This window comes from Mirounga leonina, unplaced genomic scaffold (genome assembly GCF_011800145.1).
Source record: "Mirounga leonina isolate KUSES-001 unplaced genomic scaffold, KU_Mleo_1.0 Mir_151, whole genome shotgun sequence".
NCBI classification, from domain to species: Eukaryota; Metazoa; Chordata; class Mammalia; order Carnivora; family Phocidae; genus Mirounga; species Mirounga leonina.
The window spans coordinates 22,326,750-22,344,690 of NW_023270377.1; the positions used below are offsets into that span (position 1 = coordinate 22,326,750).

A 17,941-nucleotide genomic window follows, 5' to 3' on the forward strand; every position below is an offset into this window, starting at 1 on the left:
CTTGGAAGCCATCCATACTCTTTCAGGCAGATAACAGTTCTCCTTGATTTCCTCCTGTACCTTATATGTCCTTCCATTTAAAAGCCTATCTCACTGCATTAAGATAGTCTCTTGTTTCTCTTTGCTACAAGATCCTTAAGGAGAAGCGATATGTGTTCCCCTTTCATATTCCCTGTACCAGCAGAGTTTCTATCTTAATAAGTAATTGTTGAATTAATGTTTAATGAAGTAGTTGCCATTATTTTTATAAGCCTTACATTTAGGAGGCAGGGTAGATAGGAGTACATAAGCAAGATCTTATAAATAGGAACCTACTACCATTCTTGCACAATTACTTTATAAGTTGTACTTAGCACCTAAAGAATGACCAAGAGTGATTAGACTTATCAAAACCTAGAAAAAGGGCTAATAATTTGCTTACTGTTCTTGCATCCCATACAGACAGGGTTTTATCTGCAGAACCTGTGAGAAGAGTGTTGGAGCAAGGAAAAAACTCAATGCTGTTCACAGAATCTGTATGTCCATACAAAGTGCATCTGCATCTTTCACTGTATAGAGAGAAATGAAGAGTTCACATTTTAGGAGTTAGCACCTAAATGTTTCTTATGCTGTCTACACAATGCTAATGAAGATAATTTAAGTATCTGAGGCAAAGGTAGTTTTATAAATGGCAAAAATGTGTAAGAACCACATTTTAAGGGAAAATTCTATAGTCACCTTATATCCTAAGCACTTTATAGAATTAGTAGCATAAAACTGACTAAATTTAAGTTACCTTCAATTTATAAAGTCACTTGGTAAAGCCGTCTTTATATTGTGGCATTTACTCCTTCTCATGAAATGACTACATAAAAATTTTCCCCATCTACTAAGGGAATATACTAAGAAAAGAAAACAATGAAATGCAGTTTCATTTGTAGAAAATTTCCCTGCTATTTTCTAATGATTCCTGAAATATAAGTACAAAGCATTTCTTTAAAGGTTTATACTCCAAAGCCAATTATATTGAAATAATCATCTTTAATTATTAGGGTAATTGTTCCAGAAATGTAATTGTTCTCCATACCTTTATGGAGAGACAAGGAGAAATTTTACAGAAAAATAAGAAGTACATATTTATTTTATTAAAATAGCATATTATTGGGCACCTGGGTAGCTCACTTGGTTAAGTGTGCGACTCTTGATTTCGGTTCAGGTCATGAACTCAGGGTCATGAGATGAGCCCTACATCGGGCTGCACACTGAGCATGATGCCTGTTTAAGAGTCTCTCTTTGCCCCTTCCTCCACTCACGCACATACTCTCTCTTTCTCTCTCTCAAGAAAAAAATATAGTAAATTATTACATTAAAAAAAAAAGAATTTAACCATAAAACAAAACAGGCAGAATTAAAGGCATTGCTCAGTCAAGTAAATATTTTATTATTATGAGATATCATTCTCTAAAAGACATCCTAACATTAAGAAAAAATATTAAAATTGTTATTTTAAATTATTTTTTCATTTATAGAAGAGTATAATTAAAAAAGGAAATGAACAAATGTATAATTCCTCCCACTTTTCTTTTACCCACCTTCCAATTCTTTGAAATCATACTGTTAATATTACATCAAAAATCATAACACACATTCAATCAATAATCACAAATCTCATAGTTGCTTAGTGCCCCCCAACCCGTCCTCCCAGTTTTTATCAAATATATATTTAAATTGATCTTCTGCACCCATATCTTTTCCATTTTCTTGATCATTCAGTACTTCAAGAGCAATTCTGTCTGGCTATAATATCTGACATCATCAGTCTTCAAATTTTTGTGAAGAAATGTTCCACTCTTTGTACCACAGGCAAAGTCTGAGGACAACCTAATCTCTCCTCCTATTTCTGTCCAACTACCTTTGTGGATTATTTGCTTTTTATGTGCAATAGCTCTCATAGGTCTTTCACAAACACTGCAGTTCAGAAATTTTATCATGGCATGACTTGATGGTAATTTCCATCTATTATTCTTAGACTTTGGTTATTCTAGGACAGTCTCCTCCATTATATTTTTAGGTTTTTATCTTCCATTTATTTCACTTTTTATTTCTTTAGAAATACCAACTATGTTTTATTTCCAACTATGTTTTATTTTTATTTTTTCTCTTTCTGCCTCTACATTTAACATTTTGTCTATGATACTTATATCCTTATATATATATAGTTTTCATTTTTCACACCTTTATAATTGTCAGTTGTGCTTATTTTTATTTGTGTGTGTATGTATGTGAGCCACCAAAAGCTTTTATGTTTTTTATTTCACTTATTTCCTGATATTTCTTAGTCTACTTTTCACATGTATGTACTCTCTTGTACTTGTACTCCATCATAATGGAATACTTTAGCACTTTTGATGTTTTATTACATAAAATAAATTTAAAAATAGCATTTCTGTAATTTCTTTGAAAATAGAGTGTGCTGTCTATGAATTATTGATAACTGTGCTTAGGTAATTCTTTATGCACTATAAGTTCTTTAGTAGAATTTAGTTTATATTAACTTATTCTTCCATTTTTGCAATTCTTCATAAGTTTGAGGTTGGTTTCTTTTTATTATGACCTATATTTTAATGGGATAGCTACCTGCTAAATATAAATGGCAGAAGGAGAGAAATTGGACCCACCTCTAATTTCTAATCAGATTTGTTGTCTTCCACAAACACATCACCGAGTGTGTTAGTGGCTCCATCTTGGAAGTTCATCTCTCCTTCAGTTTTGTATTTTAAAGTATAGATGCAGTTTGTTGCAAAACCCCTTGAGTCACAAGCTCTGTATTAACTCTAAAGCTCCTGCCTCACTTACCCCCCTCCACTTGCCTCATCTATGGCAATCCCCCTTGTATATTTTATCTAACAATAAAAATGTCCTGTTAGGATTTGTGTTTGCAACTATGATAGAGTATCCAATACTGTACTTCCCACACAATAAACGACTATAAAGTTACACAAATTACATAAGGCAACTGTTTTCTGGCATTAAACTAAGCACAGCACAGACGGTAATCTTTGAGAGAAAGAAAAAGCAACATGAGCTCCATGACCCTCCTTGACTTGCTGCTAGGAAGCACTTCCCTGCTATCAAATGTAGCAGTAGGACCCCAGTAGAACCAAAGTCTCAGGCAGACAAGGGGCAGTGAGAACAACTGGGGCTGCGGAGATGCCTGCAATTTGCAGCACAGGGTACGAGAAAAGGAACTCATTGGAATGGCAGTAGTTTTTATGGGGATTTTCTAGGAATTATTGGTCAAGTTATAGATGGCAATTCTACAGAGTAAGAGCAGAGATTTCCTGCTCTGTGTTTGAGAACTGAACAATGATACCAGAGTCCAGCTACTTGTGGAAGACACTGTATTTAAACCCCAACCAGAGTGAAGAGAACTCACTGGGCACCTCACAAGTTCAGCTGGGACTCCAGAAAGACCCCACAGTAAAAGTAAGTGTCATCTTCATGAACTAAGTTCAAAACCAAAGTAAACTTGTCTTGCCAAAGAATAAATCCAAGACAGAAAGGGCAAAAATAATCTGCTGATAATTTAACTTATCACTAGGATAGAACTCACTACCTTTTATAAAAAGACCACCTAATATAGACTCCCTATAATTTGCCATTAATAACAACCAGCATGTAATTTAAAAAAATTACTTCACATGTGAAGAGGTACTACCTGTGACCCATAATCAAAACAAAATCTCAGTCATAGAAACAGATTCTGGGATGAATCAAATGTTTATAACAGAAGACAAAGATTCCAACCATCTGTTATAAATATGTTTAAGAATAAAAAAGTACAGATAGTTATAATGGGTGTGTGAATAAAGAATCTCAGAAGATAAATGGAGACTATAAAAAAGAAGAACATGGATGAATTAATAAGCATAATATGTGAAATAAAGAGATTGTTGAGTGAGCAAATAGCAGATTAGATACTGGAGAAAAAAAGGATTGATCTGGAAACAGCATGAACAAGAAATAAAAGTATGATTAATATTTTTAACCTCCTATGCACTATTACTGAAATAGAGTCCTATCTGTGACAAAATTAAGCATTTCTATTTGTAAGTAGTTCATTACTGGTAACTTTTTAGAAGACTATATTTATTAAATAGAAAACATCTGAATATGGTATTTATTTTTAATTGAAGCATTTTGACTTATAAAGGATTATGCTTTCAACTTAAAAGATTTTTCTTAAAATATATAATTTGTCATTATACTAAAAAGTCTCCTATTGCAAAGTTTGGTAGTATTTTTAAAGGCAAATACAACAGTATTACAAATATGATTATATGTGTTTCATTATAGTGAAGATCTAACAAACACATATACACAGAAAATGTATTGTTCTAGTCATGTGTATCGTTGTATATATGTATTATTGGTAAAACACTGTGCACGTTCACAATTTATATTCAGGCTTTGTTGTTCATTAAAAACTCAATTCAGCTATTTGAGAATATATTCATTTATGGTGGTGGGATAGAGGGAGGAACTCCTCAGTGATACAGCTCACATAGTTTCCCAGATGAAAAGAAAAAGCTGGGTCTTCACATAGCTTAAAGGAAGAAAGAACTGCTCAAGGGGGAAAGAAATCTGCTCCGAGTCACTGGTTTAAGGTGGGGCATTCCAGGCAGACAGACTGCAAGAGCAGGCTTGTGAGAGATTAATTAGCTGCCAGAGCAGGGAGCCCCATTCAGAATTTCTTTGCAAGGTGAAAATGGACTAAAGTGATGGAGCATAACAGCACCACAAGGGATGGAAATGATTTGTACATTTCCATCAAAAACATAAACACTGAAACCTGATGCAATTTTCTCTTGGTTGCCTTCTCTGCTGTTTTCCTATCATTTTTGTAGGAAGAAGTTAGTTCACAAGCAATATCTCTTTATTAACTCACCTCCTGCTTTTCCTTTATTTCCTTTCTTCTCTTTCCTTGCCCCCTTGATTTAATTTACTATTCTGGTAACTGAATGATGGATAGTTCTCTGAACTTTCAGCTCATTGTAAAACAAAGTTATCTACTCTTCTAGAGCCCATACATTTCACTTAAAGTGTATTTCCCATACATATGCTAACTCATAAGAGGACAACATTTTAACACAGTTTCCGTTCGTGAGGCATTAAATTTTAGGGGTTTTATTTCCTTTGTTGTGTTTGTTTTAGTGCTATTAATATTGGATATGAAATTGCACCTTTAAAACTTCAAGCTTATATGAATTTACAGATCAACAAAATGTTAATGGAATTATAGAACATTTACAAAAAGGCAACAGCAATATATATCTAACTGAATATGAAGATACAAAGCAAAAAAATCTATCCTTGTTTTAAAAAGAGTACTGGAATTCATTATCTTATTAACCTTTAATAATGCCTAGATTTTAAGTAGCGTTTATGTAATTAGCCAACATGGAATAATAAAATTTATCACGGGGCTTAGCTGAGAAATTCTTTAGGAAATACCTAAATCTAAGAATCCAACATGAACATAAGTGATTAAATAGGTTTATTTAAATTCTCATACTGCAATTCATAACATCTAAGTTCACTGAGGGAATCCTCCCATCCCTTGGTTTATTTTTTAAAGTTTATATATAAGCTATTATAAAACCCACCAGAATTAGCATCTCAGCAAGGCAAAATCCTCAAGTGACATCCAAAATTTGACTTCAAAAGTTAACAGCATTTTAATAATGAGAGCTTTTTGTTTTATATTATTATAAATAGTATAAAATCCTTCATCATGCAATAGCTTCCTTGTGACCATGGAATTCAGCTGAACATTTAGTAGAGGGAGTGATATTTAAATAAAATCTACCAGGGAGTCTACCCATAAGCCCTATCTTAAAGTTCACCATAACCTATCATGACATAATAATCTATCATGTGGTCTGAGTGTTGCATCCACGAAGGATCGTAAATAGGCCATAGCTCCTAGACTAGGACATTTCTTGGTCAGAACCCTTGACTATAAACGTACAATCTAAGCCCTAGCCCCAAATGGTAATAAAACTCCACTCCATGTATGAAAACATAAGGCAGATTCCTGGCAAGCTCAAATACTTGGAATACAGGCAGGATTTAGGGAATAGAAGAAAAAGGTGAATAAATAAAAAAGGACCAGAGTAGAGCTGCGGATTCACTCAGAGTACTCTCAAGTCCTCACTCAGATTTTCTAAGTAGTCAATTCAACTGTTTTTGCAAAGAGCGAGGGTGCAGGGAGGTTAAGAGGCTGGAGTGCACACTGATAACTGAGAAAAAAGTGGAAGCTTGGCAGCACGTGGTAGTATACTGGATAATGGAAAAAATAAAATAAAAATGGCAACCTGGGCAAATTCATAAAGGCAAAAGCAAATATTTTTTTTTTCATATTTCAACAGTTCCTACATTTAAAATTGTAGTTTAAACTGACATCTGTTGAGCACTTACTGTTGTAAGCAATTTGTGTGTATTAACAACACTGTGAAGTACTCTTGGCCCTCTTTATTCGCAGATTCTGTATTTGTGAACCGTCTGCTTGCTAACATTTATTTATAACCCCAAAATCAATGTTTATGCAGACATTCACAGATGTGTGCACAGCGTGGCAAAAAGTTTGAAGTCACAGGATGTGCACATTCCCTGCTGAGGTGAAACTAGGTAAAGCTCTGCCTTCTTGTTTCAGCTCTCCTACTGTAAATGGTGTTCTTTTGCAGCCTAGTTAGTTCCATATTTTTCACATTTTTGTGGGTTTTTTTGTGGTGATTTTGGTGATTTTGCTGTTTAAAATGGCTCCGAAGCATAGTGTTATCAAGTATTCCTAAGTGCAAGAAAGCTGTGGTCTGACTTATGGAGAGAATAGTCAGATAAACTTTGTGCATGCATCAGCTGTATAGGGCTCTTGACTGTTAGTTCAATGTTAATGAATCAAAAATACATATGAAATAATTTATCTTTAAACAGAAACACACAGAAAACTAGGTTACATATTGATTAATTGACAAATCAGCTTGCAGGAAACTAACCCTGCATTTCTCCTAGGTACAATGTTTCCGTATTCACTAATCCACTGTTTTTGGTGCTTTTATAAGATACAGCAATCTTGAATAACAAGAACCAACTGCACTTATAATTTACCCAGTTTGAAGGTAAGGAAACCAAAGTATACTAAGTCTAGGTAATTTGCTTAATATCACACAGGTATTTAGTGGTGGAGATGGGATTTTTTTTCCCAAACAGTTGGCGTAAGACTGTGTACTTTTAACCACTATCTATACAACCTTCCTCATTGCGCAGCATAATGTTAAGTGAGGGCCTTGGTTATCAGCCATTGATAAAATTACACTCTGTAGGCAGAAAAATGTACCATACGCTTTAAAGATATTTTCATTAAGAAATAGTTACTATTCAAAATGTTCTAATGCTTAAAGGTGATACATTCATTACCTAGAAAATTAATTTATATTAACTTATCCCCCACAGTGCCAAATAAATCAACTTTTATGGATTAGAAACATTTTAAACTTTAGATAAATGTTATCCGGTCTGATACAGTGGTCCATTGCAGTTGACTTGTACTGGTTTATAAGACAGTGGTATATATGTTTTCCTAATTCCACATTCAGGGGCTTCACTTTGTACCACTTGAAATTTGTCATGGTGGTAGTATTTACACCATGGAAACTGGCAAATGCTACAAGTCAGGACTTGCATTTTTCTGAGAATAGGTTTATAAGCACATCACTGCCTGATGTTAATATCCTCAGCTTAGCCAGAATTTATTTACTTTTCAAATTTATATTAATTAAAGATTTCTTTAAAAACCCAGTTATCACCTGAATGATGTGTTGAGTTTCCTCTGCATCTATTTTATTTTTGTCATATATATGTCATATATATATATACATATATATATATTACTTAACCATAAAAAAAGAATGAGATCTTGCCATTTGCAACAACATGGATGGACCTAGAGGGTATTATGTTAAGTGAAATAATTCAGACAGAGAAAGACAAATACCATATGATGTTACTTATGTGGAGTCTAAAATACAAAACAAAAGAACAAGAAAATTAAAAATGGACTCATAAATACAGAGAACAAACAGGTTGCTGCTAGAGGGGAAGGGGTGAGGGATGGAGACAATAAGTGAAGAGGTACAGACTTTCAGTTATAAAATAAGTAAGTTGAAGAGATGAAAAGTACAGCACAGGGAATATAATCAATAATATTTTTAAAATGTTTTGTGATGACAGATGGTGACCACACTTATCGTGCTGAACACTGAGTAATGCACAGAATAGGCAAATCTCTATGTTGTACACCTGAAATAAATATAACATGGTATGTCAACTATACTTTGATAAAAATATATATATATATTTTGTAGAGAGAAGTTAAATAGATGATTTCAGAAGTGGTTTTTAGATTTAAAGCATTTATTTTGATCAGCTTGCATTTAATAGTGAGTCGCAATCATCTTTGAAGCTGACTTATTTCCTTTTTTGTTTAGTTTTTTTAAAGAAAGATATGCTTCAAAATGACCCTGTTGACCTTTTGTGTGTGTATATGTATATATATATATATGTATACATATATACACACACACATATATGACATTTGTGTATATATGTGTATATATATATATGATATTTGATAGTTTTAAGTCATAGAATTTTTAGAAGCAAAAATTCTTTTAAAAAACTGATCTAACTACAGAAAATACAGAAGCAGCACCATATGATTGAAGTGTATGAGCTTTCACTCCTTCTTATTCAGGTCTAATTCTCAGGCACATGAATTATTGGCTTTCCTCCTTCCACATCATAAGACATAAGTTCTAAAGTATAAGTAACTATTTTCTTTAGTCTGTTAACTTTTCAGAATCCCAGACCATGAGAGTCAACTCAATAATGTGACATTTTATTTCTAGCTCTTTCTGTCTTTTATAATAATATTCAGAGGAAATAATATGTAAATTAGTTTAGACTGGGTAATAGGTACCAAATGACCTAGAAGGTATTGGTGGCAGGCAACAAACTATATATATATATATATATATATAACATATATAACATATATAACTATATATAACTATATAACTATATATAACTAGATATAGATATAGATATAGATATAGATATATCTATATCTATATATAGATATATCTATATCTATATCTATATCTATCTATCTATCACACAGGCAGTAATTTCTAGGACATCAGCCTTAGCAACATAATTATGGATGAAACAAAAGCAAAAATAAACTATTGGGACAATGCCAAAATAAAAAGCTTTTGCACAGCAAAGGAAACTAACAATAAAAGAAAAAGCAACCTACTAAATGGGAAAAGATCATTTGCAAATGATATGTCTGATAAGGAGTTAATATCCAAAATATATAAAGAACTTAGACAAATCAACACCAAAAAACAAATAATTAGATTTAAAAAAATGGGCAGAGGACCTGAATAGACATTTTTCCAAAGAAGATATACAGATGGCCAACAGGCACATGAAAAAAATATTCAACATCACTAATCAGTAGGGAAATGAAAATCAAAACCACAATGAGATATATCACCTCACATCAATCAGAATGGCTAGTATGAAAAAGATAGTAAGTAAGAAGTGTTGGAGAGAATGTGGAGAAAAGAGAACCCTAGTGTACTGTTGGTGGGAATGTAAATTGGCAAAACCACTGTGGGAAGCAGTATAGAGGTTCCTCAGAATATTAAAAATAGAAGTACTATATGATCCTGTAATCCCACTACTTGGTATTTACCCTCGAAAAACAAAACAAAACAAAACACTAATTCAAAAAGATATATGCACCTCTATGTTTATTACAGCATTATCTGCAATTACCAAGATATGGAAGAAACCTAAATGTCCATGAATAGATGAATGGATACAAAATATTTTAACATAATATAATCACAAGTAACCACACTGATACATTTGAATCTTATACTTCTTTTCCTTCCCATATCAACTTCCTGGAAGAGATCTATGCCAGAAACCAGATATCAGGAATGGTTAAAGTTAATGGCCAAAGGCAAGACTTCTAGACACAGAAGCTTGGCTCTCGGAGAATAGGGATGCCAGTGAGAAGAACAGAAAGTAGATAAAGAAGGGCTGAAATGAAAGGAAAAAACCCTTAGATTATCCAGGGATTGGATTGTTGGAGAAAAGAGATTTCAATCCAGCTGTTTCCTTATGCTCAGAGCTTTCATTCAAAGCTCAGTGTCTTCTGACCATAAATAGGTGAAAGCCAAATGGACACAGAACACCCACCTGTCATATCATCCTGTTTATTTCCTTCATTGCACCAATCACTAGGTGAAATTAGCTTGATTACTTATTTATGTTATTGTACCCTCTCCCTCCTATCAGCCCTGACTAGAGTTATACACCCCATAAAGACTCTGGCCTTATCTGTCCTGTTTAATGAGTACCAGAGTAGGTACTCAGTATTTATTGTTATTAATGAAACTGCAGATCTTTATGATCTGTGAAGAGATACCATTACTCCTCAATACTCAACCCTTAGTCTAATATCCTTCCTGTTCACCTAAAAATACTGATTATGTTGTTTAAAAATAAACTTACTGAGGTTTTGTGGATTTCAATTACCTTAAAAGAGAAAGAACTGTATGATCAACACAAATGATCTGAGAATTAATTCCCCCCTGAAAAAGCTATAGAAACTTCCAGTATTTTAGTTTTTATTTCGTCATGTAAAAGTAGAATTTAGTTAGGCTTAAACTTGTGATCTTAAATCACAAGCTTACCCTTAGGAATGAAAGCTTCTTAAAAGTGTTAAATTGATAAATCTTATGGTCACCATCCTTGATGGTATCAATCTGATGGCCCCATTTTTCCACTGCGTTAGTTTAAAATGTCAGTAAAAATAATCATTTTTAAATGTTTGAATGAGGATAGAACCATAGGTAAAGAAAATGTGGGGAAATATTGTAAGCCTATCAGGAGACCTTCAGCTGTGCTACAACATGTCTAGTACACAATGCTCCTCAAAACTTTATCCTGTTGTTGCTACCATCCTCTGTCCAGAGTGGCTTGATATGAAATGGTGAAATGAGTTTACTTTTGGAAATTCGGCTCCCCATTAGTCTCTCTTTTTCTGCTATGCCTACCTTTCTGAGTTAAAAAACAAAAACAAAAACAAAAACAAAAAACCTCTTATGGTGATACTTCTCATAGGTCGTTTTTATCACCTGAAGGTGAATGGCATGGAACTATCTGTGCACTCTCATTCCTGTCCCTGGTGTGTCTTACTATTCTCTTCTTACTCTTCAGTAAATTCTATAACAAGTGAAAGCAAGAGTGAAAGATGGGGATTATTGGCAGAGGTTATGTGAAACTCTAGAAGGAATACAATTAAACCCAGCTTGAACTTCCTAAGTCAGGATACATTTCTTTATTAATATCCTCCCTAGAAATGAAAATCCTGGAAATGGTAAACACAATCTAAATAGAGATCATTTTTTCCTCAATCTGTCCAACTTTCTGTTTACCTAAAAGGCCTAACGGATGTTCTCCCTCTCTAGACCCCAGAGCTTTCTACCCACCAAACAAGAACATAAAATACATAAAAACTAAAAAAAAAAAAAAAAAAAAAGAGGGAAAACTAGAAAGGGCAAATAGCTTGGGAATAACTCATAAGAGAGCTTCCTCATTACTTTCTCTCATTTTAAGTACCTCTGATTCAATGGCTAAAATACAGCTGTCTTTATTCAATATCTCTTTATACTGAGTACAGTGACTATACATTCCAGATTTTGTATAATTTTATATTTTCAATAAATAAAATACATCAAATATGTCTTAAATGTGATTTACTTTCCGTGTCTATAAAATAGTTACATGAATGTAGACTAAATTTTTTTTGTCAGAATTTAGTAACTAGGTATTTGTTTAAAATTGTATTTTGGAATGAATTTCTTTATTACCAATGTGTCTGGTGATATCAATGCATGAAGCTATTCCTCTATGACAGTATATTTTATTGAAATATCAATCCATACTTATATTACTGGTATTTTCCGCCTTATCCCTCAGTTTAAGCAGGGAGACTACTTTGGTAATTCCTTGCCTCTAGAATGTTGGAGGGACAGAGAGCAGAAACTACTTGGAATCAAAGGTAATTCTTCTTGTTTGTAAAACTTTAAATTTGAGCTAGTATCTCTGAAGGGAAGAAGAAGCTGTTGGAAAACTTCTAAGGAAAAGGAGAAAGAGTGAGAGGGATTCCCTTGACGTGGGAAGGAGATTTAGATGCTTGTGAGGCTCTGTGAGAAGGAAAGAATTTTGAATCACTCCATTGCAGTGCCTGGAAAAGGTGGCCAGATCTCAGACATGGTCACATGGCTCATGTGGCAGATTGGGTCCCAGGCTCAAGGCTCACTCTTTGTCCAAAAATATTCCATGCATGACACCAAAGTAACATACATCACCACCAAACTGGGGCTTTGAGCATCCCAGCAGTAGGCTGATAACCAATGACTAGGAAAGCGTCCTTATTACTACTGCTGAGTAAGGTCTTGGGACCTTAGTACAATTCAAGGGAAGGGATGCACTAAAAATGACTAAGGTAGAATTTCTAGGTAGACTTATGAGAAAGAGACTCAAGTCCAAATGTCTTGACTTCTAAAAAACAAGGAAATGAAATATTTCTTCCACACCTGATTTGTAGGCAGAGATACACATGCAGTATTTATAAATATATTTGTCATATGGTTAAAAGTAATTTTGTATATGTTATTCATGGCAGAGACAGAGAGAGAAGTTGGAGGAGTGAACTGAGTCTTTTGTATACTATAACATGACTATTACTAAGGCCCTCTCAAACCCTGGATCTGTTTTCCCTGACACCTTTATGCTTCCTGGAGGCTTCCTTAGGCTCTGGCTCCATGGAAACCCACCTGACAAAGTCTATGCCCCTAAGGGTTTTGCCTTTGTTTCTAACACACTTGTAAATTCACATTTACATTTAATGGCTTTTCTACCTCATAATTCTTAGGTAAGGCTTTGGTGAGCAACTGGCTAGTTTAATAAATTAATCCATGCTAATGAAATGAGAAGGATGCATGAGAAGGTTATCTTTAAACAAGCATCCTTCCTCCCTTTTCTCTTAGGCTCATTCCACCAGAACTTAGTTTTAATAGTTATCTTCTAAATATCATGAAAATACTGTATAAAACCACAATAAAGCCCTTTCTTTATTCTACATCCAAAAGAAGTTATTCTAATTGCAGGAATTTTAGTCCATATAATAAATATATAAAATAGTAAATTGCTGGGAAAATAAATATTCAAGGTTTGCAGGACCTTGTAATATCCTTTAATTGTATGATTAAATAATTGTGTTTGGCGCTGTTCTTCATTGTGGAAATAATTTACTTCCACTGATATCTTTAAACAAAGTGCATCCATTTTCATTTCTTTTATATTGTAACTGTAATATGAAAAGCAAATTTATAAAGGGCACTTAATAAAAGTAGCCATGAGTGTGTAAGCAAATCACTAAGGTCTGTCTCAAATTGGGTGAATGGAAGCAGATGTTTTAATAGTAGTAATAGTAAATATTTTCTATTTGTACCTTGTTTTCTAAACAACTTAAAGTAACTTATTGTCTTTCTCTGAAATATCTAAATAATAGCTGGATTAAAAGGACATAACTTGTAAAAGAATCTCTTGTTTGATCTGTAACTAACAGGTTAATGAAACTGTGATCATCCTGTTGAGCAGAAAGGATTAAATATCATGGGAATGATTTGATGTAGCAGATTTTAAAAAATATTTTAAGAATCTGTTTTCTTACCTCCACTTCATCTATTCAATGGCCTCTACTTTTAAGTTCTCTCTTTCTTTTTTAAAGATTTATTTATTTTAGAGAGAGAGAGCACAAGCGGCAGGGAGGGGCAGAGGGAAAGGGAAAATCAGGCTCCCCATTGATCAGGGAGCCCACTCGCAGCTAGATCCCAGGACCCTGGGATCATAACCTTAGCCAAAGGCAGATGCTTAACTGACTGAGCCACCCACATGACCCTAAATTCTCTCTTTTCTTGATCATTCACTTACTAGCGCATTAAAATATGTCACCCAGTGTGTGTTCTTCACCATTATTACAATGAATTATATATTATATTCCATATTAGGGCTGCATTTTACCACCACCACAATGGCTACTCACACCTCCTCCCATAACACTTCCCAAACACTGAACTATATTAATGCTTTTAAGTAAAACTATTGTCTCTAAAAAATATATTAAACCAAGTTTGAAAAAGGACACACATGTTTTCTTTATTTTATAGCACCATATTGCACTAACTTTTCTTAACCTCCATCTGCTGATACTGCATCAAATATTAATTTGTTAGGATCTAAATGTTGTTGGAAAAGTTCAGCAGCACCCTACAGATTATTATAAAGATATATCATCACCTTAGTTGTATGATAGAATGTCACCAACTTAAAATGAGAATTATAAACAGAATGACCTTTGTGTCTGCCATCTACCTTGTGCTTTTTACCTCTCATATGTGATATGTTCAAATCAGGGACAGGACTTTTTAGTGAGGACCCATATATAAATACAGTAAAATGGCCAGCTTAAGATATTAAAAATGCCAGTTTGTTTTATGAGGTTATAAATAAGTCCTATCATGTCTTTACGTTTTATGACCTCTATTTTATTCCTTGGTAGATTCACATATGACATATCCAATTATTCACGTCAAAAATTTAAAACTACCAGCATTTCAATAAAGAAGCACATACTATTATTTATTTTTTTACTATACTTTATCTTTGGATTCTTAAACAAAACCTGGATTTTATGTGAGAAATCATGTTTTTTCTATTAAACATATCTTTCTTAAATAGTGATATAGATATTTATGGGGTCAGTATTTCTTTCACTTAAAGTCGTATGTCCTCTGCTTTTTGGCTTGGTCCTGGGCCTGAACTCAATATGGGTACAATTTTCAGAATAAAAATTGGGATTGAATACAGTGTAGGCTCTGGAGAAATACCATTAAAATTATGCTTTAGGGTGTTTAGTTTTGAATGTCTATTTTTCTTTTTTTTTAATTTATTTGACAGAGAGAGAGAGTGAGTGAGCACAAGCGGGGGGGGCAGCAGGCAGAGGGAGAGGGAGAAGCAGGCTCCCCACTGAGCAGGGAGCCCGATGCGGGGCTCGATCCCAGGACCCTGGGATCATGACCTGAGCCAAAGGCAAACGCTTAACTGACTGAGTCATCCAGGCACCCCTGAATGTCTATTTTTCTTAAGAACAACCATAATCAGCCAATTATTTATATTTATGCAAATGGCACAGTCACAATAGTCTTGTTAAAATTACTTGCAGCTATTCCACTAAAGTATGTAAGTACGGCAGTATCTTCTGCACAGTGTGATTGGGCTATTGACCTTGGTGCCTCCTCTTCATAAGAGTGAGTCAGAAAAGTCTGATTCACGTCAGGCAATCACTTCCTCACAAATTGCAAAAATAAATAAACATGCCTTCTATATACTCTGTCCTTTGGGTGTTAGCAGCAGCTGTTAGCTGCAGGGTGTCATTCTCCGTAAGCTGTCTCTTAGTTTCATGCTGAGCACACTCTTCTGTTTAAATGAGGCAGTGAAGCAGCTCAAACTCTGCTTGCTTCAAGCCAACATGATCTGCTTGCGCTTGTGCCTGTCACTTCTTAGCTCATTATGTTGCTGTTAGTTTTGCTTGAAGGATTTTGTTCATCCTTTGGGTATGGCCACCCTCCTTCAGATAGCCACATAATTATTTTCTCATTCAGGTGCCATCCATTTTCATTACATGACTGGTCAGCATCGCCGAAAGTTGATAAGGAAGACTCATATGCCTATTAGACATCTGTATTATAAGGCCAACTTTAATGCAACTTTGTTTTACACATAGCATCATTTATACACAATATAAATATCAGTCTACGCATATATGTGTATCAATTATTCCCAACAAATCTTGATTTCAGGCTTATACAATTAGTACTTCTCATGTTCAGCTAAATAACTTACTATGTAATTTTTGTACCTACTAATTGGTATTAGTCCACTTAATTACATCATACCATAATTCTTAATTCTATGAGATCTAGCAGTCCCTTTGAAAAACAAACCTACTATATTGAAATGAAATTAAATATAATAATAGTTTTTAAAAAATCAATATACTCGCTTAACAGTAATGGAAAAAGAAATAGAAAGTAAGTAATTTGTAACAAAATAATGTGTTTTTCAAAAATAAATGCTCAGGCCCAACCACATTAGGAGACATAATGATGGAACCAAGAAGCTCACACCTAGGTATAGCATTATCATGGTTGTCATTGTTATGAATGCCAATTGTTAAATTGTACTATCTAGGAGATTCAAGTTCTAGTTGTCTTATTGCCACGAAGTAATTTTCTGCAATGGTAAACAAGTTTTGGTAAAGTTCTGATAAAAATTTAGTTAAATATTCCCTTGATTTACATAGTAGTTGCATTTCTGAAAAACAGTATGTACTAAAACTTTGTAAGTAATGCTTTGTGTTTATTTTCATTGTGGAGTTGGATTTCTAATCAAAAATAAAATGTAAAAAGGATATTAACAGGTTTTTTCTTTCAACTTCATCAATCTACATCGGGACATTTGGAAGTCATGTGGTACACAAAAGAATTTTTTTCATTGTGCAGGACTGTCCTACTCAGCAAGATGTATGGCTCCCTGTCCCCGCACACTGCATTTCAACTGTGCCCGTGAATAAATGAAACAGGAAAAAGCACTCTGAATTATCAAAATGTTCGTTTGGGAGTGGTACTACCCATCACCCTGGTGAACTGCTGACTTAATGACTACATTGACTTTACTGTTTATTTTTATTGCTCAATGCCTTGCCCAGAAAAGGAAACTTTAAAACCTATCCATTGAAGTTTCCAGGAAAGCCAATTTTATATTTATTATTGCTCTCCTTTAAATCACTCTAAAATATAAACTGGTTGCCACTGGGTGTGTGATTCATGACTGTTCCAGTTCCAGTAGTCGGAGTGTTGGGAGAAGAAATTGGCAGAGCAGCCTGAGACAAGGAAGGAGAAACAAGAGGACCAAGATGTGGGAAATATATGGAGTCAGATGAAGAAGTGCAATGGGAGGATGCCAAACACGAGGTGGGAGCAGGGGGATTTAGAGAAGGAAGAAGCTGAGCAAACCTTCCATCTGCTGCCATCCTTATTATGGTATTAGTTTTGTTGTTTCCATCAATCACAAAAAAGTGCCTCACATAACAAACTATACAGCTGTTTTAGAAATTCCATGTAGGAGGGGCGCCTGGGTGGCTCAGTTGGTTAAGCGACTGCCTTCGGCTCAGGTCATGATCCTGGAGTCCCGGGATCGAGTCCCACATCAGGCTCCCTGCTCGGCAGAGGGTCTGCTTCTCCTTCTGACCCTCTTCCCTCTCGTGCTCTCTGTCTCTCATTCTCTCTCTCTCAAATAAATAAATAAAATCTTTAAAAAAAAAAGAAATTCCATGTAGGGTATCTTTTGGAGTAGCTTCTCAGAGAAATTATGAATGGATAAATTGCAAAAAAAGCAATTAACTTCTCAGCTTTTAACATGGTGTTTCCCCCCAGTTAAATCTAGTATTCTGACTAAAGAAAATTTATCACCTATATTCAAATACAATAATATTCAAGTATAAATATAAATCACATTTCTAGGCATATTATTTTTATACAATCTGAAATTTTGGACCATATATATTTCTAATGACTCTTATGTCAAGGCAAGAGATGAGGATACAGAAATGTAAAAGGGAAAGTACTCAGTTTAGATCTGGCACGTTTCTAGTAAACAAAAAGAACATACCATGTCATATCCTTTTTCAAATAAGGCA

General features: G+C 34.2%; 1 protein-coding gene across 1 annotated transcript in view; it reads right to left on the reverse strand.

Moving 5' to 3' along the window:
- Positions 1-17,941, reverse strand: part of SPAG16 (sperm associated antigen 16) — a 944,389-nt gene that overhangs the window by 371,226 nt on the left and 555,222 nt on the right. Inside the window, exon 13 of the mRNA XM_035007221.1 lies at positions 422-548. Coding sequence (XP_034863112.1) covers positions 422-548 — 127 coding nt within the window. The remainder of the gene's footprint in view (positions 1-421; positions 549-17,941) is intronic.